Genomic DNA, 19,189 nt, shown 5'->3' with positions numbered 1-19,189 from the left:
CAGGACCCCCAGACCATGACCTAACCGAAGGCAGATGCTTAACTGACGGAGCCACCCAGGTGCCCCCTTAGATGTATTTTAAGTAGAACTAAGTAAATCCCTGCTTGGCATTCAGAGCCATTTCTTCCCACCTGAAAGCACTTGACTTTATAAAATAAATTCTTTTTAGACATTTAAAAAAAAAAAAACCCAAAACAAAACTGCTGCAGGCCAACCCTGCGAGGGCATTTACACGTAGAAAGACAAAGCTATAGGGGCAGAGAACAGGGTGGTGGTTACGCGCCTAGGGAGGGGTAATCAGGGACCCCATGTGTGTGGGTGTTTGGGGAGGATGAAGGATCTGTTATTAATCTTGATTGTGGTGGTGGTGACGTCAGTCTCCATTTGCCTGAGCTCATAATACTGGGTAGCAAAAAAGGGCAAGAAATTATACTATATGTAAATGCAAAGGAAAAGTGACAGCCTAAATAAAACAATTCGTTGTTCTCTTAAGAAATGACTGCCTAGAGGCTCTGAAGGAAGAAAGTAGGCCACAAGGAGGTAAAGAAAAAGTTCTTGGCTCTGGAGGGTTGTGGGAACTCTGTTTTTTGGGCGTTTGCCCCGGGGCCCTGGGCTCTCGTCTCCCAGCCTTTTTCTCGCCCGCCGTTCTCCTGTTCAGTGGCTGGAGCACGGGGCAGAGACAAGGAGGGTTTTGTGAAACCCAGAAACAAATAAAGAGCTGCCCATCGTGGGTCGCCATGGCAACGCGATGTCGCCCTTGAACCCGTGCGGCTGGCACCGTGGGTAGCTTACTGGTGTTTGTTAAGGGAGCAGAGGAGAGATTGGCCGGGCCGGGCCGTGCCTGGTGGCAGGTGGACAAGTGCTCCCTCAGCCCCAGACTCGGTTTCCCACCTTGGAGAAAGACGTCGGCCGTGTCTCTGCACAGTTGGCCTCTGCCCGCCCTCAGCCTCGTTGGCACCAGCCCTCTTGGGGGCTTTTGGGCGGCATCTATCAAAATGAACACAGTGCCTACCTATGTTAGGGTCTCTAGGGCTATGGTACAAATGGCCATACACTTGGTGACTGAACACAAATTTGGTCTCCCAGCTCCGGAGGCCAGAAGTGCAAGACCAAGGTGTCGACGGGGCTGACTCCTTCCTGAGGCCCTGGAGAGGCTTCTGTGCCAGTCTCCCAGCCTCTGGCAGTTTCAGCAGCCCTCTGTGGTCACATCACTGTGATCTGTGTCTCCATTGTCTCGTGGGCTTCGGCTCGGTGGTTCTTTCCCCATAAACAGATTAGGGGCTTGCCCTCCTCCGGTGGGACCTAATCTTAACTGAGGACACCTGCTCCAGCTGTGTTTCCAGATGGGGTCACTTTCTGAGGTCCTTGGGGGTTAGGACCTCCATCCACATAGGAATTTTGGGAAGACACCAGCCCGTAACACTGCCCCGTACACGCTGGGCTGCTTGCCACCCTGCTCTGCACACCCATGTCTACTTCTTCGTGGGCCAGTGCCCTTCCTTCTCCTACCTGTCTTTTTGTCTGGTAAACTCACTTATCCCTTGATACCTGTTGGCTGGTGCCCACTGTGGAGCTGGGTGCTATGCGGGTGTGCCCGTGCCTTGGGGAGCCTGCGCCCTCTTGGAGTCCTTCACACTCTGCCTTATCCCTCCTCTCAACTCCAGCCAGCATGTGGTAGGAGCTCCTGAGGATTTCCTGAAAGGATGGGGAGTATGAATCACATGGTATTGGGATTTCTGCTTGAATCTGGTGCCTTCTGGATTGTGAGTTCTATGAACTGTGTGGTGCAGGGTTCTCCGTGGTGGCCCCAGATCGGACCGTCCACCTCTGGGAGAGCGGATAACATAAATAGTGTCTGGAATTCTCTATGGCGATGAAAACAGCCGCTCCCGGCGTCCAACAATATGAATGAATCTCGCCCAAGTCACGTGGGACCCAAGAAGCCAGACAAAGAAGGATTTGTGCTGTGTGATCTCATTGATGGGAAGTTCAAGAACGGGCCAAACTAATCAATGATGACAGTGTCGCAAGTGGTTTCCCTTGAGGGAAGAGTCACTGGGAGGGGCCCTAAGGGCCCTTCCTGTGGGGGGTGGGGCATGAGCTCGGGCTCCTCCTGCGTGGTGGTGGTTATGCGGGTGGGGGCACAAGTGAGACCCGATCAGGCTGTCGGAGCAGGGAGCCCTGCGCTATGTCTCACGGAGGGAAAAGAGAAACAGGAAGTGAAGAGAATTTTGTATTTAGCGAAGTTTTGCAGCAAATACCACATTGGGGATCAGGCACTACTACATACTGGCCAGTTCAAAAAAAGTGTCATAGAAAGAGGGGGGAGAGGGGGGTGGGGAGAAGATGGGAGGGGGGCTCGGGAGGAGGGGGATGGGGAGGGGAGGGAGGAGGGGGAGGGGAGGGATCCTCTTTTCCCACCAGGAGGGACCCCAACGTCAGGTCTCCGGGGAATCCTGGGACCACAGCTGCTCCCGGCTTCCTGGCCCAGCTTCCGGGAATGATTCCTGTCTTTCCAGGTTCATGAACCACCGAGTCCCCGCCCACAAGAGGTACCAGCCCACCGAGTACGAGCATGCGGCCAACTGCGCCACCCACGCTGTGAGTTGGCTTTTGGGGGATGGAGAGCAGGAGACACTTTCAGGTGGGAGGGGCGCAGCCTCTTCACCCTTGGAGAGAGTCCACCTCTCTTCCACGACAGTGTCCCGACTGACAGCCTCTGTGGCCCTTGGAAGAGTGAGTGGCATCTGGAGGGAAGGCCATTTGGGTACATTGGACTGTGGTACTGAGCGTGCCTCTCTTTTGCTCTGCGAACCTTCCTGGCTCCCTGGTTCCTGCACAGCATCAGGACCCCATAGGAAGCAGTGTTAGTTAGCTCGTAAGTCAGCCGGCTTCCCTCCTGCCACACCCTTCTCCCAGGTTCCAGCGCCTGAAGGTGCTGTTTCCTGGATAGAAGGTACACTTCCAGGTCTTGGCATATGCCGTTCCCTCTGCCTGGAGTCCTTGTCTTGTCTAAGAAATCCTTCTCTGGGCAGGGGACCCCTTTGGAAATCATGAAAACTCTAGACCCACGTTGTCCGGTTTGGTAGCCGCTGGCCCCGAGTGGCTATCGTGTCCTTGAAATGCAGCGCGTCCCTTGGAGATGTCCCGCGGGCATGACCTTCATGCCCACTTGGGAAGCCATGGCAGGGAAAACGGGATGTAAAATATCTCCTTAATATATTTGTGTATAGTACACAGTATTTTGGATCTACTGGGTTGAACACAATATAGTATTCACATTCATTTCACCTGTTTGTTTCTCCCTTTAAAAACACGAGTCCCAGAACATCCAAGATGACCTGGGCGACTCACGTTACAGTTCTCTTGGCTGGGGCTATTGGAGACCGTTTCTCCTGAAAAGGTGCTCCCGACATGCAGAACTGGGCACACTTTCGGGGAGGGGGGTCCCTGAAAGTGCTTTGGAGAGTTCTAGACTTCTCCAGGGAAATGATGGGTTAACCAAGGTGTGAAGAGAGAAGGGCTCTCCAGGTGGGCCTGGTGGGGAGGTCTATTTTCTCCAGAAGGCGCTAACTACATGGGCAACCACACGGGTGTGGGGTAGCGTGGCGTGCCCGGGGACCGCGAGGCTGGTGACCAGCGATGCTCCTTGAGGTGGGGAGCCTTCGTGTTTTCCACGATCTTCTCTAGAGCCGTGCTGCCCAATATGGTAGCCACGAGCTCCGTGGGGTGGCTGAAATTGAGACTAAAATCAATGAGAATGAAATAAAACAAAAAACTTCACGTTATTGGCAAGTCACGACTTGGCGGTCAGGGGCCCAGTGGATCCCATGCTGGATGGTGCTGGTCTGGGACCTTCCCACCAGGGACGGAGGTTCTGTTGGACGTTGCGAGTCTGGAGGAGACGGTGGGCACATGCTCGGGGAAGCTCAGGGATTGTGTACCTCCCCACTCCCCACGGCCAAGCCTGGCCCTGCAGCACCCGCCCCCTCTCTGCTTTCAGCTCTGGATCATTCCCAGCATCCTCGGCAGCTCCAACCTCTACTTCCTGTCCGACGACGACTGGGAGGCCATCTCCGCCTGGGTCTATGGGCTTGGCCTCTGTGGGCTCTTCGTGGTGTCCACAGTGTTCCACACCATCTCCTGGAAGAAGAGCCATCTCAGGTGCCTCTGCCTAGTCCACGGGAGCGATGTGGGCCGGGCAGGTGACCAGGGCGGGGTGGGTGGGGGGCGTGCCTAGCTGAACCCAGAGGGGTCTGGGGCGATGACTGTCACGCTGTCTTTGCTTCGGCTGGCCACCCGGGATTGGGTCCCAGCTGGGCAGACCACCTCACCCCCCCATGAGCCTCCTTTGCTCACCCCCAAGAAGCCCGGAGAGCAAGCCCCCAGCTCCCAGTATTGTTACGAGGGACCCTCCTAACTGTCAGAACCGTCAGAATGACCTTCCCCTTCTGGGCACCCCCCCCACCCCGCCACCGTCCCAGGTCCAGGCCTCGCGTACAGATATCACCCGTAATCTTTTCAATAATTCTGCGGTCTGAGCATTGTCTCGGATTTTTTAAATTTTTGCTTTGCTTTCCATTTTTAAAAACACTGGGGCGAATACCCATAACATAAATGGACTCTCTTTGCCAGTCTGAAGCATCCAACTCAGGGGCTTTAAACACGTTCACACTGTGGGTCCAACACCACCGCCCAACTCCAGAACTTTCTTCCTCTTCCTGAATGGAAGCTCTGTCCCTTTTTCTGCAGTGACCCCGCATCTCCAGCTGCAGCGGCCCGCTCCTCCCCCCAGGTGCCCCGTGACTCTGCTCTAGCTCCCATTCCTGTTTCCCGTTCTTGCCTTCTCTGTGGGTCTCGGTCCTGCCCCACTGTATGAGTTTCTTGTGGCTGCTGCAACAAAAGACCATGGATGGGGCAGCTGGAAACAACAGAATTCATTCTCTTGTAGTTTAGGAGGCCAGAAGGCCGAGATCCGGGCGTCGGTGGGGCCGTGCGCCCTCTGAAGTCTCTAGGGGAAAATCCTGCCTCTTTCACCTTCTGGGGGCCCCCGTGTTCCTAGACTTCCGGCTTGTCACTCCCGGCTGCCTGTGTCTTCACGCAGCCTTCTTCCCTGTGTGTCTCTTTGTCCAAATCTCCCTCCCCTTTTTCTCACTAAGAAACCAGTCATTGGGTTTAATGCCTGCTTAACCCCCGGTGGGACTGTGCTGGCCCTTCCTGTCCTCACCTGTCACATAGCCGGTGAAAAAAACAGCACCTGTCTTCCAGGTGGGATTAAGAAGTTAATGCTCATAAATACGCTTAGACCAGTGATGTGCTTATGGCCCACGCTGCACGCATCACGCTAGCGGCTGTTGCCACTTTCATTTCTAGGAGGACACGCGATGAAACTACACGCAGGATCCCTGGTCCATTTTACCGAGGGCTGCGGTTTTCTGGGCAGAATCAGTTTATAGTAGTTATCTGTGGTTCTGTAATACGTTACCCTACGTCACAGAGGTTTTATCTTTTTTTTTTTTTAAAGACTTATTTATTTATTTATTTGACAGAGAGAGAGATCACAAGTAGGCAGAGAGGCAGAGGAAGGGAAGCAGGCTCCCTGCTGAGCAGAGAGCCCGATGTGGGACTCTATCCCAGGACCCTGAAATCGTGACCTGAGCCGAAGGCAGACAACTCAACCGACTGAGCCACCCAGGCGCCCCAGTCACAGGGGTTTTAAATAACGGAAAACCTTGGAGCGTCTATGATCCAGCCTCAGAAATCACTATATTTCTTCAGCCCTCTGTTGGTTACATGTGTTTGCCTTATTCATCGTGGCAGGGGACCACGCATGGGTGTGGATACCAGCACGTGGGGCTCTTTGGGCACCATTTTGGAGGTTGGCCACCACACTGGGCAAACACTTTGACGGCTACCGTTGGCTACTCAACGTGAGGTCACGACAAAAACGGTGAAGGTTTATTGCACATCCTGATACGCACGGTGCTATGCTAAGTACCAATGTGCTTAACCCGCACGGCCGCCCTGTGATGGGCTGCTGGTGTCCTCCCCACCCCACAGATCAGAGAGCTGGTTCAAGGTCATAGTCCATAAGTGATGAGGTCGTGATTAGAACTTGGGTCTTCTGGCTCCAGACCTGGACCTGAACCAGAATGCTGGCATCTGAGCCTCCAGCCCAGTCCCCTCTGCACCTACAGGGCAAGGAGGCACGTTTGTCCCAGGGCGTGGCTCTGGGACCTTAACCCTGTCCCCTACCCCTTCTCTGCCCCAGGATGGTGGAGCATTGCCTGCACATGTTCGACCGTATGGTCATCTACTTCTTCATCGCGGCGTCCTACGCACCCTGGTGAGTATCTCTGTATCCTCCTGGGCAGTGGTGAGGTGGTGGGGGGCCTGGCCTGGCTTCCTCTCTCTGAATGTCTTCTCTTTGGCTGGGTCATCTGTTGACCCCCGCACAAAAGCATGTCGGTAAAAAGACGCCCTCTGCCCGTTCTCCTTCTGGAAGCAACTACTTACGGCCAGTTTCCTGAGTCTCTTTCCAGACTTATTTTGTGCAAAGAGAGCCCCCAGGTGTGTGCCCATAATACCATAAATGCATCTGTGTTTATACTTTTCCTCCGCCTTCTAATGCAAAAGGAGGGGCACTATACAAACTCTGATTTGCTTTTGCTCTCTTGGTGATTTCACCGGGGGCGACTCTCTGTATTAGTACATTGAAGAATGCCCCGTCTTTTGTTTTGTTTTTCTACAACAGCATAACATTTCCTGGCCGTCCCCTGCTTGTAGATGTTTCTGGGATTGGGGCGCTCCATCCCTTGGGTAGGAGAGACCTTGCCACAGTCAGTCTCCTTAGTACCCGCGCATGGATGTGTTGGCTCAAATCCTATGACGTTGCTAAGAGGCGGCCTTTTCTGACCTCCAGAAACAGTTTCATGTGCCGAGTGGGTTGATTGGTTGTGTGGGAGGAGTTAGACAGACAAAGGGGCTTGGTGACCAGTTTCCGGGCTGGGTGCATGGGAAAGCGGGACATGGGGCAAGACGGTGTAGAATCATTTGGTGGGTATTTTTCTTTGAATGGTTCTCACGCCGTTTTCTGAAAAGCCCTGGAGGTCCCTAGAAGACCATGGGGGGGTGGGGGTGTGAGTGACCATGGGTTTTCCCCATCCTTGCCTCAGTCAGGAAACCCCATATTTTTATGTTTTTTTTTTTTTTTTAAGATTTATTTATTTATTTATTTGACAGACAGCGATTACATCATCAACCATTTCTAGAAGGATCTCCTGCTCCCCACCCGACAAGGGGCTCTGATCGGTGTCCTGCACAGTTACACGTCTCTCTTCACGTGTGCAAAGGCAGAGAGGCAGGCAGAGAGAGAGTGGGAAGCAGGGTCCCTGCTGAGCAGAGAGCCTGATGCGGGGCTCGATTCCAGGACCCTGAGACTATGACCTGGGCCAAAGGCAAAGGCTTTAACTCACGGAGCCACCCAGGCGCCCCTATTCTTAAAGATTCTTGAAAGCCTCAGGAGTAGCAGAGAGAGAGAGAGAGGAGCAGAAATATTTGTTTGCAATGCAGCACACTTTTTGTGGGGGGAGGGGAGGGTTCATTTTCTTCTTTTAAAGTCAGGTGGAGATTCAGTGGGATATTTCAGTAAGCAATGACCTGTGTCGTCGAGGCTCCCCACAACCCCATCTGAGCCAGTCTCCTCCTTCCCTTCCTCTGCCCGTCCCCTCCGACCCATTTTATACTGAGTCTCCTTCCCACCGTCCTGTTCTGTGTCTGTTCGGAAAGCCAGTTAGAATGATCCTCACCAATGGCTCTTCCGAGTAATGTGTCGGTTTATTTATTTATTTATTTTTTACCTTTAGGCTTTCCAGTTATACATGAGCTTCTTTATAATAACAATTGGACTCGGAGCCGATTGCTTTTTTGGGGGACACGGGGGTGGACAGAGGTTGTATATAAGACATTCTCATTGAAGAAATTCACTCCAGAAAAAAGTGAAAGGCTCCTTTCCCCCGCAACCCCTGCCATCATCAACCATTTCTAGAAGGATCTCCTGCTCCCCACCCGACAAGGGGCTCTGATCGGTGTCCCGCACACAGTTACACGTCTCTCTTCACGTGTGCAAATAATACAGGCCTGTTACTCTCCCCTCGCTGCTCGCCACCACACCTAGCGACACGCCGGGAGATGTCCTCACCTAAGTGCGGACCGGTCTCCTGGTTCCCAGCTGCTGTGACAATGCCACAGCGCGGTGTATCTGGCAGGGTGCCGTTGGGAGACAGAAACCATACAATGATTTGAACGCGGCACATTTGGTATAAAGGATTCATCGTAGAAGATCAGAGGAGGGGAGAATCCATCAATGAAGGTCAAACACAGAATCTAGAGAAGCCCGTAGTGACAGATAATGAGGGACGGCTAAGACCAGGCCCACCTCTGTCCAGGGCAGAGATTCCCCCCCCTTTCATCGGAAAAGTCCTGGCCTTTGCCCACGAGGTGACAGAGAGGCTGCTGGAGGGTGGCCGTGGGTGTGGCCTTGCTGCTGTAGCCAAATGCTAGAGAGAGCCAGGCCCCTGCAGGTGCCTGCCCCAGGGAAATGGCCTCAGCCCAGCAGCGCAGAGAGAAGCCCGCTCTTGGAAGCTGGTGGGAGAATCAGGAAGGAAGAGCCTTTTTCCTCTAATCATTGCTTATTGTTTCTGTCTGTTTCTCTGTCTTTCCACCCTGAGAGCCCACATCCCACTTGCAGAGCCACGGGGCCTGGGGCTTCTCTGGGGTCTGTCTTCCCAGGAGGGGCTGGGCCCCGGGTAACCCCCCTCAGGCTGTGCTCTTGGCTCTCTCTCAGGCTGAACCTTCGGGAGCTGGGCCCCTGGGCTTCCCATATGCGTTGGCTGGTCTGGATCATGGCCTCGGTGGGCACCATTTATGTCTTCTTTTTCCACGAGCGGTAAGCCAAGGCTGGGGACGGGGCAGGGGATCGGGTGGGCTGGGCCTCCTCCCTGGTCTCGGGGAGAGGAGGCTCCAGGACGACCCCAAAACATGAGGGCACAGCTCTGCCCGGCATCCTGGGGTTCAGGCCCCGGGGGTGGCCACCAGAGCCACAGCCTGTAGGGTCGATCTGAAGAGGTTTTAAAAAAGACCTTGTAGGTTCCGTGTTACCTGTGTTCCCTAAGCTGGGTTGTTAGATGAGGGGAGAGGCTCCATTCTGCTGTATGAGGAAGGAAACAGAGCTATGGAAGCAAAAAGGAGTAGCTGACTTCTGGAATTTCCAGGGAGGGCAAATCTGTCAACCAGTGCAGCCACTCGGACGGATGGAGGGCAGCTGCCTGGGCCTGGCGGGGAAGAGGTCCTGGGATCCTGTGGTGATGACAGCCCCTGGCCCGAGCTGTGGCAGGGGCCCGCACATGCGCTATACTTAGCAGGGACAATCCTGGTCTGTTCTCCCACTGATGGAGACCAAGTCCCAGAGGGATGGACAGCTGCCCAGGGCCACCCAGCTCTGCCGGCACCTGCCGCGTGTCCCGGGGTGACGTCAGAGCCCAGGAGGGCTGGGCAGAGGGCAGCGTTCTTCTCACTCCTTTGGTTGGGGTGTCCCTCCTACCCAGAACGGGGAGCTGTGTGCCATTCCTCCTGGGGAGGCTGTTCCGAGGCCCAGATGGCTTGTCTTCCTGCCAGGTACAAGCTGGTGGAGCTGCTCTGCTACGTCATCATGGGTTTCTTCCCCGCCCTGGTCATCCTCTCAATGGTGAGTCCCACCTACCCGGCCAGGGGGCCCCCAGCGGGCTGGAGGGACCCCGAGTGACTCTGGGGATGGCCGTGTCTGAGCCCCGCCTCTGGTGCCTGGGCAAGCTGAGGCCTCAAGAGGTACTCAGTAGAGCAGAGAGGCTAGCCCTGGGGGGCTCCACTCCCTGGCCTTGCAGGGGCTGACCCTGCCTAACCTCCAGGGAGCACGGCGACCCTCCCCGCGTCAGCCCCCGGCCCCCCGCTTCAGCTCCCATCCCTGTGACAGGCTCCCTGTGTGTTTAAGGATTCGATAGGAAGACCCATGGACAGCGAATAGGACGGGGCCTGGGACATAGTAAGTCCCAAGTCCCTGGAGAGGGACATGAGGTCCTGTTCATGACGGCCTGGCTGGCTCACGCAGGGGGTGGGGGCGCCCCTGAGTGGCTGAGCTGAGATTGGCCCCCATCACCCCTGACTGTGGGGATGAGGATCTTTGGGCCGCTCCGCCTGGACCCGTGAGGGGCAGAGCCCAGGCAGAGAAGCAGCTGGGTGGGCCACACGTGGACCACCTCGCCTCTGCCAGCCTCAGTTGTCCCATCTGTCAAGTGGGCACAGTAAACTCACCAGCCTGGCACCCTCCCCAGGTTTATTATCTTATACAGTGGTTTATTGGGAGGTGGTAAAATTCTACATTGTCGAGTTTAGTAGGGGTTTTGTGTTTTTAAACATTTTATAGCTTTACAAACCTAAGCGGTATGGCTAGGAGGGTCTTCTTTCTCCAAGTTCACGTAAATGTTTACCTGTGTCTTCTCCTGTCTGTCTTGTGGTTTAACCTTCCCGCTGTGGTTTCTCCTGGACGCGGTGATCCGTCCCTGAGCCCCTAGCCAGTGATGTCAATTATCTGTCGTTTCCATGAGCTCCTTTGGTCACGTTTAATTCACACGTAGATGTGGGTCTCCCTTCGCTATTTCAGTTCTGTTTCGCCCAGGGGCCCGTCTCTATCCTGACACCAAGCTGTTTTGCTTAAGGTAGCTTAATTATGTTTTAATCTGTGGCCCCATCATTTCGTCTGCTCAGCATTTCCCCAATGATTTGTATTTATTCTCACAGACTGCCTTTTCCCCTCCAAGTTCATTTTTATTTAAATATGTATATTTATCTATTAGGCTGTATAATATTTTTTTTAAAATTTTTTTAAAGATTTTTTTTTATTTATTTGACAGAGAGAAATCACAAGTAGATGGAGAGGCAGGCAGAGAGAGAGAGAGAGAGAGGGAAGCAGGCTCGCTGCTGAGCAGAGAGTCCGATGCGGGACTCGATCCCAGGACCCTGAGATCGTGACCTGAGCCGAAGGCAGCGGCTTAACCCACTGAGCCACCCAGGCACACCTTAGGCTGTATAATATTAAATTAAATATTATATTATTGTATCTAGATTAAATATTTTTAAAATTTTAAAGTTAAAAAATATTTAAATTTACTTTTTAAAAAATTAAAAAAATTCTGAGGATTATTAAGTTAAACTTTACATTATATCATTATATAATTTATAGTAAACAAATATTAAAGTTTAAAAAATTCTTTTATATTTGTTTTTTGATTTTAAAAAATTTATAATAAATATTTTTAACATTTTAAAAAATTTAAAATATTTAAATGTATTTTTAAAAAAGTTAAAAAATCTATGAAGAGTATTTAAAAAATAAAATAAGTATGCTGTCATTTAAATGAAAAATGTTTAATTTTTTTAAATATTAAAGAATTCACTTACATTTATTTTAAAGATCTTATGAATTATATTAAACCAACTATTATATTGTAATATCTTGAAATTTTAAAGCAATTTAAATTTTAAAAACTTAAAAAAATTTTATGAAGTATATTAAATATTACATTATATAATTTATGTTAGATAAATATTTTTTAAAAGTTTAGACTTTTGGGACACCTGGGTGGCTCAGTTGGTTGGACGACTGCCTTCGGCTCAGGTCATGATCCTGGAATCCTGGGATCGAGTCCCGCATCAGGCGCCCAGCTCCATGGGGAGTGTGCTTCTCCCTCTGACTTTCTCCTCACTCATGCTCTTTCTCACTGTCTCTCTCTCAAATAAATAAATTAAAAAAAAAAAAGATTAAAAAAAAAGTTTAGACTTTTAAAAAACTCTTTGAAACTTACTTAAAAATGTATAAATTTTAGGGGTGCCTGGGTGGCTTGGTGGGTTAGGCCACTGCCTTCAGTTCAGGTCATGGTCCCAGGGTCCTGGGATCGAGCCCCGCACTGGGCTCTCTGCTCAGCGTGGAGCCTGCTTCCCCCCTCTCCCTGCCTGCCTCTCTGCCTACTTGTGATCTCTGTCTGTCAAATAAATAAATAAAATCTTTAAAAAATGTATAAATTTTATAAATTGCATGAAATAAGTACTAAGTTATACAATATCCATCAAACGATGTATTACATATGTTTAAGTACATATATATACTTCTGTATAGTCAGGGTATAGTTAAATACACAGTCCCTGCAAAAAATAAGTCTGAAAATGCGTGAAGGAACCAAGCCCCCCATCCCCCTCCTCCCCAGTACGGTGCCCCAGCTGCAACCACCGTTCAGTTTGCGAGTTCTTTTCATTTATTTATTTATATGCAAATCGATGTGGCCACGCAGACATACGGACTCCGCTGTTCCTCTTCTCTGCGACCCGCTTTCCTCCCGTAGTGCGTGCCGTGGGCGCGTCTCCATGACCGCCACATGTGGTCCTGCCTGCCTCCTTTGCAAGAGCGGGGAGGGGCTGAGTCTCCTGGGTCATTAATGCTCCAGTATGACGCTCTCGAGGACCGAGGGCATCCGTGTCCGCAAGGACGCTGAAATACCATGGAGCTGTTCAGACGCCGGAGGGGGCTGTCCCTGTGAGACGCGGACGGGTCCCCCCACAGGGCAGTGACCCAAGGTGGAGTTGCAGCGTGGAGGAGATGGTGAAGGAACCGCTTTGTCTGGAACAGTCAGTTCCTGGGCCTCGTACATCCACCTGAAGTGCCTAGCGTGTGTTTCTGGAAGGATACTGTCAGCAGTGGGAGCCTGTAACAGGTGTATGGGTGGCCCCGGGGAGGCGGGGGGCGGTGGGGGGGTGATGGTATGGCAGGTTCTCCTCGCTCAGTCTCTGCCATTCCCTTTAACCACGAAGCACTCATGTGGGTGTTAACAGCGCCCATCTCTGACAGCAAGGACGACTCCTTTTTTCTTAATGTTTTTTTGTTTGGTTTCTCTATAATTCTTCATCCCGGACCTGTATTCCTTTTAAGAAAGTTGTGATACAGTATACGTCAAACTTGGCTGCTGTGAACCCGGAATAGTCTTCGAGATTTTGATAGAAATGGTAACATCTGAGAATTAAGTTGGAGAGGATAGACAACACGTGTTGAGACCTCCTACCCAGGCATCTGGGCTGGCTCGCCATCCACGTCTCTTTTCGTTTTGGGGTGTGGGGGAGTGGTGGGAAGGGGCTCTCAGCCTTGGCGGCTGCCTCTCTGACCTGTGCCCCCACCCTTGTCCTTCCTGACAGCCCAACACCGAGGGCATCTGGGAGCTGATGACTGGAGGGGTCTTCTACTGCTTGGGTATGGTGTTCTTCAAGAGTGACGGGAGGATCCCCTTTGCCCACGCCATCTGGCATCTCTTTGTGGCCTTCGGGGCTGGTACCCACTACTATGCCATCTGGAGATACCTCTATCTGCCCAGCACCCTGCAGGCCAAGGTGTCCAAATGAGGCAGCCCAGACTGCACAGGGCCAGAGCATCGCGAGAAGTGTTTCTATGAACTCTGGTCCAGAGCACTGCTCCCAGGCCCGTCTGCACGTCCACGGGCAGAGTTTTGATGGGTCGGAGGCTACTCCTGGGAACAGCCAGAATGTCCTTCGGGTCCCAGGTGAGGAAGAAAGCATGTAGTCATTTTGGCAGAGAAGCAATTAACCCTGTAACGTGTTTCTATTCTAGGCAAGTGTTTCCTAATTCAACCAACATTAACATCCACAGAAAAGGGAGCAGACATTGTCCTGGCAGACGAGGGGGACCCTGGGCCCGTGTGGGGGTCGGTGGAGTAGTTTGTACCTCACTGGCCAGGGCCTCCTCTGCGACCAAAGTCCTGGCTGGGGGATTGTGTCCTGTTCAGGGAAGAGGTCACCCAGCCTGTAGATCAGGGATGGTGAATATCCGTGACCACAGCAGACATCACCAATCAACTGCAGCATGGCGCAGAATCAGGATTTTCCTCTGGGAGGGGCTCTGAGTGGCCACGAACCTATGGACTCATCACTCACAATGGCACCCCTTAGACTCTCCTGTCCAGTGTGTCCTGCCGTGGGAGCACGGTCCGACCATGTTGGGGAGCCTGCTTATCTCCTGCCGGGGGAATCTCCCGGTGCAGGCCGTCTGGGGGGCAGTGAAGGGAGACCGAGGCAGACAGCCCAAGCAGCCGCTGGCCTTCTGCTCCGCATAGCTGTCTCTCAGAACAGAGGAGGAGTGAGTGGTAGGGGATGAGGAAGCCGTTACTTGGCCGTTTCTTCTGCTGAAAAAAATCCAGAGAAAGTATTGGAGCTATTCGTTCCGGGGGACTTGCTCACCTGCTCCAGATTCAGGGCTTGTGATGCCAGCATTCAGATTCTTGCTTGGTGCCGAGCAGCGGCCCTTGGAGGCTCCTCCGATGAGACCTGGAGAGAAGGCCTGGCTACCTGGCTAGTTTGATAGGGATTTGGGCAGAGCGTTCCCAGTGTTGGGATGCCCCTACCTCTCAAGCCCCTAGTGGCCCCATGACAAGGCTTCCAGGGACCTGTCCTCAGAGCATCCCCACCCTGGGCCTGGGCTGGCCCCTCTGTAGCTGATGCTTGGATGTTTACTGGGGAAGGGGATCCAGGCCCAGCTCCTGAGCAGAACGGGAACCTGGGACTCTCCGAATCAAGCATCTCTCAAGGCAGACAGTTCTCAGCCTCCAAGACAGGACGCCTTGTGCTTATTTCTAGTACATTCCAAAGTATTTCAGAGTTCCTGAAATCCCATGTACCGAAGCCAGTAGGAAACCATCAGACACATTCCTCAGACAGGCGGGTTCTGAGCTGACAGACTCTGGGGGTAAGCTTTGTCCGCTTGCCGTGTGTGTGTGTGTGTCTCTACACTGGCACACCCAGCCTCCAGAAGCTGCCTTCATCCAGTATGCCCACCGTCAGTTGGGGTCAGGGTTGGAGGTTGGTGTGGGGAGAGGAAGTTTGCCAGTGATGGGGGGACAGAGACACTGACCTGGGACTTCTTTATTGACCCCAGAGCTGAGCTCCTTCTGTGACACCTGTATCTCCTTCTGCCCCCTCCTTTTGGCTATTTGATCTTGGATTGTCCCCAAGACAGCCTGCCCCTTTATGCCCATCTTTGGAGGTGCTGGTTCACCCCCTCATCCACCCCTCTTACTCCTACTCATCCTGCAAAGCCCTGCTCAGGCATCAGTATCGAGGGACTTCTGGCCTTCCTCTGACTTAGGGCTTCCCACCCACTTCCCATCACCTCCCCTCCACCCTGCCCCTGTGCTTACCTGCATCGAGGCTCGGAACTCTATCCTTCATCACCCTGGTCTTTGCACCTGCCTCCCACCCTGGGAGCTCTTTAAGGGATGAGCTGTATCTTGCTGGACTTGACGTCCAGTCTGGCTGCTTCTGTTTGTAAGGGCTTGGGCAAGTTCCTTAACCTCAGCTCTAAGGTGGGGATAGTAAGGCAGCACCTTGCAAGTTTGCTTAAAGATTCAGTGAGGTAATGAATGTGAAATACCCAGCCTGGTATTCTGATTAGCTCCTTTAGCTGTCCTTGGGAAGCAGCCTTTGATAATGAAGATGACCCTCGTCCAGGAGTGTCAGCTGTGCTGGCCAAAGGAGTGAATCACTAATGGTGGAATTTCCGACTGTGGACAGGCTGGTGAGGACACTGCTGTAGGGCCGTGACCACATTCCTTCCCCTTGGTCCAATTAAGGTTGTTTCCCATGAACCTTTTCTCTTCCTCAGCATCATTGTGAAAGTGAGTTTCCCAGCATTCCATTTCACCCAAACCTAGACCCCGGACCTCCCCCAAAGTGTGTCACCAGCAGTGCAGGGAAGGAAAAGATGTTCCTCAGGCCAGTCCCTCCTGTGGGTAAGTGTTCCAGTCTGTGTGCTGGGCAGGTGGGGTAGAGAGGGCAGGGCACTGGGAACTCAGATGCCAGCTCCCTCTTCCTGGCCACTTTTGAGGCTGTCACATGCTAGAACAATCCTGCAGAGTGGCTGTCATGTCCCAGGAAACCAGGGAGAAGGTCAGAAGGACTCTTCGATGCTCCGGACTCTTCGATGCTCCGGGCTCTTCTGTTGCTGCTCCTGAGTTAGGTGGGCTGGGGGACAGGCCTGGAGGTGACAGCCTGCTTAGCGAGTCCCCTGGCCATCATGAGGGCCAGCCAAGGCAGGTGCGCTGGCTGGTGGAGAGTCCTGCCTGCCAGCTGGCAGGCTATCCCTGACAGGCCTTGAGCGGAGCTTGCTGACGGCCGTCCCCGGAGCCAGCAGCTTTCAGGCCGGTGGGCTTTAAGCCAACATCACGGACCAGAGCTGCCTTTTTCCTTGATTGGAAATCGTGCATATGGTGGGAACAGGGCTGAGCGTCCTTCTTCCAGGGTCAGGCTGGGGAGGATCCTAGGAAAGCACTGGGCAGGGATGGGGGCAGGATGGGAATTGCGAGGGGGTCTGGATGGAGGGCCCAAAGCCAGGCTGGTGGTGGGCGGGGGCCCAGCACAGTGGGGTGGCCCGGAGGGCTTCCGGAAAATGCTGCCCTCCTGGGTTTTCACTGCACCAGGCTCTCCTTTCCAAATTCATCTGCAAATGCTATGGAGCTCCGAATGTTTTCCCACAGCTCCACTGAGCTCCTGAATTTGTGGTCTGGCCCCTGCTGGGAAGCAGGGGTGGGGGACAGCTCAGGTGCTAAGAGAGGCAGGTAGAGCTCAGAGGTCTGGGAAATGAACCTAGAGACTTAGTCAAGAAGGCACTGGTCAGTTTCACCCCCACACACTGCACGACCAGATGCTGAAAGGTGGGTTCTGGGAACCACATTGCGGGGTCCCGAAAGAACCTGGGGCCGTCCCACGTGAGTATGCAGACACACACACTCACAGGTATGGTGCAGCGCAGGTGTGAGGGGAAGGAGCAGGAATCTGGTCTGGCAGAGGCTTTACCCAAAGGGCGCCCCTCCCGGGGGGCCGGTCTCTGTGCTGGCGGCTTCCTGACGCTCTTGTCCATTGGTTGACATAGTCCCCTCTGCTGGGTAAGGTCCATTTGCTGATCTTACAGAGTGGGAAGCCAGAGCACAGAGAAGTTTGGCGACTTCCCCAAGGGCACCCAGCATCCATCCAGCAAGGCCAAGCTTTGAAGCCAGGACTATCTAATCTCTAAGTGTCAGGTCCCACGGCCGCACCACCTGTTTCCAAGGACACCCACTGCCCCCATGTCTGTCCTCCAAGGAGGAATGCTGGGCTGAACATCCTTAAGAATTTCAGAAACAAAACAAAACACTGGTGTGTAGCATTTGCTGATTTTCATGGCATAAATGTTCCCATGGCTGATTTCAAGCCGCTGAGGTGACATCACGGAAGAGGTCTTGGGAGGGATTCCCCCTCTCTGGCCCTTGAAGGCCCGCACGGGCCCGTCTGGCACACCACTGCCTCCACGGCTTCCCTCACTTCCCAGATCCTCACGGAGCTACGGAGCTAGCTAGGGGTCCCTGGGGGCCCTGGCAGGTGGGGGAGTGGGCCTGGCACTGGGCTGCCCAGATGCTCTGCCTTCCGGGGTCTGAAACCTGGAGCCAGGCAGACCTGCTCAGGGTCTAGCCCTCCACGGGCCAGCATGCCAGACTCTCAACTCCCTCGGATCTGGCCAGGGAGCCTCTGCAGGGGTTTGCTGGACCCCAGATCCCTGCTGCCACCCCGCCTAGGACTGCTGCTGAGCCAGTAGATCAGGATCGTGCTCTGGAGTCTGGACACCGGTTCCAGAAGCCCCACTCTGGAGCTCATCTACTTGGAGGCCATGCCCCACATGTCAGTGATGGGGTTCCCGGGTCAGAATCCAGAGGACAGACTCGTGTCCAGGAGCAAAGGACCTAACCATGGCTCTTGCTTTGGGCTCTTTCTCTCTCACTTCGTTTCCGACATTCATAAGGTCGGAAATTCACAAATACCCCTTAGCAGCCCGTGTTTCTACCCGGGCCATTCCTGAAGTTGGGCTCCATCCCTAATGCTTCATAAGCTCTGTGCCAAGCCCTGGGATTTGTGTGGTCTTTACGACAACTCTGCGAAGCGGGGAGGATCCCCTTTCATCGACTTGGAGACTGAGGCTCAGAGAAGTGAAGTAACTCATGCGAGGGCACACAGCGAATAAGTGGCAGCCGTGGGCTCTCCCCCGCTCCACTGTCTGCTCCCTAAAACACCGGCAAGTCCATTTTAGGGTTCCCAGCCTGTGAATAGCTGCTGCTGACATGCCGCTGGGCTTGTCAACTGGCCTGTGTGCTCTGACTGGTTATACTGAGGGTCTGAGGCTTTGTTCACTAGCCCCATGTCCAGGTCCGTGTTGGAAGCACTGACAGAAGCTTTCAAAAGAGGCTGATCTGGGAGAATGTGTAGCCATATGGCATGGCTCCTAGTGGCCGGGAGCCCGGCAGGAGTGGTGCCGCCCCCCATCCCTGGGCTTACACCCAGGACATTCTCTGGCCTGAGGCTATCCTGCTCACACAGAAACTGGACCCCTATAAAGAGCTCCAAGCCCCAGGTCCCAGCGGGACATCCTGCCTGTGTGCAGGTGGCCGGCCGGGATCTGTGCTTCCAAGGCTGGGAGGCTGAGTAGCAAGACCTTGAACATGACGCAAAAGGCTTGGGACAGGTCGATTTTGTACCCAGAGAGTCAGGGGGAGGGCCAAGGAGTGACCTGCCCGGGGTGCAGAGCCGGGGAGAGCTGGGGCCAGTGCCTTCTCCTCCCACAGCCCTCTCTTTCCTTCCCCAGGCACCGTGGCCAGGCTTGTCCCCCTCCAGCGACAGAATGTGCAGCCTGCTGCCTCTCTCACAGCCCAGCACAGGTGGCATGGGGTCTCTGTGTCTGGCAGGGAGGAAATACGAGCCCTCCCTCGTGGCCCAGTTTTCCGTGTATGGTTGTAGTGCGCTTGAACTTCTTACATGCTGTGTGACTTGGGGCAGGTTACTTACCCTCTCTGGGCTTCCATCTGGTCAGCCGTAAAAGGAGCTGGTGGTCTCGCTCGGCTGATTGTCAGCTGCTGGTCTGTCTCCAGACTGTGCATGTCCAGGGTGGGCACAAAGCCCATACGGGGAGGGGGGCTATTTCATCATAGTGCTAGTAGTGTTTCTCCTGCCTTTTTATGATCGTGGAGCTCCTTTGTGCTTTTAAAAACTATGGAGGACACCAAAGAACTTTTGTTCA

The 19,189-nt window shown here is 53.5% G+C and overlaps 1 protein-coding gene across 5 annotated transcripts in view; it reads left to right on the top strand.

Annotated features, from left to right (window-relative positions):
• The window catches only part of MMD2 (monocyte to macrophage differentiation associated 2), a 37,817-nt gene extending 19,322 nt beyond the window's left edge, over nucleotides 1–18,495 (top strand). For 3 of the 5 annotated variants that reach the window (XM_059154800.1, XM_059154804.1, XM_059154803.1), the window contains exons 2-7: nucleotides 2,520–2,601; nucleotides 4,004–4,164; nucleotides 6,272–6,346; nucleotides 8,846–8,947; nucleotides 9,676–9,745; nucleotides 13,276–18,495. In XM_059154800.1, the coding sequence (XP_059010783.1) occupies nucleotides 2,520–2,601; nucleotides 4,004–4,164; nucleotides 6,272–6,346; nucleotides 8,846–8,947; nucleotides 9,676–9,745; nucleotides 13,276–13,479 (694 nt within the window). In that variant the 3' untranslated portion in view covers nucleotides 13,480–18,495. Of the gene's footprint in view, nucleotides 1–2,519; nucleotides 2,602–4,003; nucleotides 4,165–6,271; nucleotides 6,347–8,845; nucleotides 8,948–9,675; nucleotides 9,746–12,649; nucleotides 12,824–13,275 lie in introns of those variants that run through there. The other 2 variants (XR_009349248.1, XM_059154805.1) reach the window with 2 other exon arrangements.
• The last annotated feature ends 694 nt before the right edge of the window (nucleotides 18,496–19,189 follow it).

Source organism: Mustela lutreola, chromosome 17, assembly GCF_030435805.1.
Source record: "Mustela lutreola isolate mMusLut2 chromosome 17, mMusLut2.pri, whole genome shotgun sequence".
Taxonomy (NCBI): domain Eukaryota; kingdom Metazoa; phylum Chordata; class Mammalia; order Carnivora; family Mustelidae; genus Mustela; species Mustela lutreola.
This window is presented reverse-complemented; position numbering and strand designations above follow the sequence as displayed.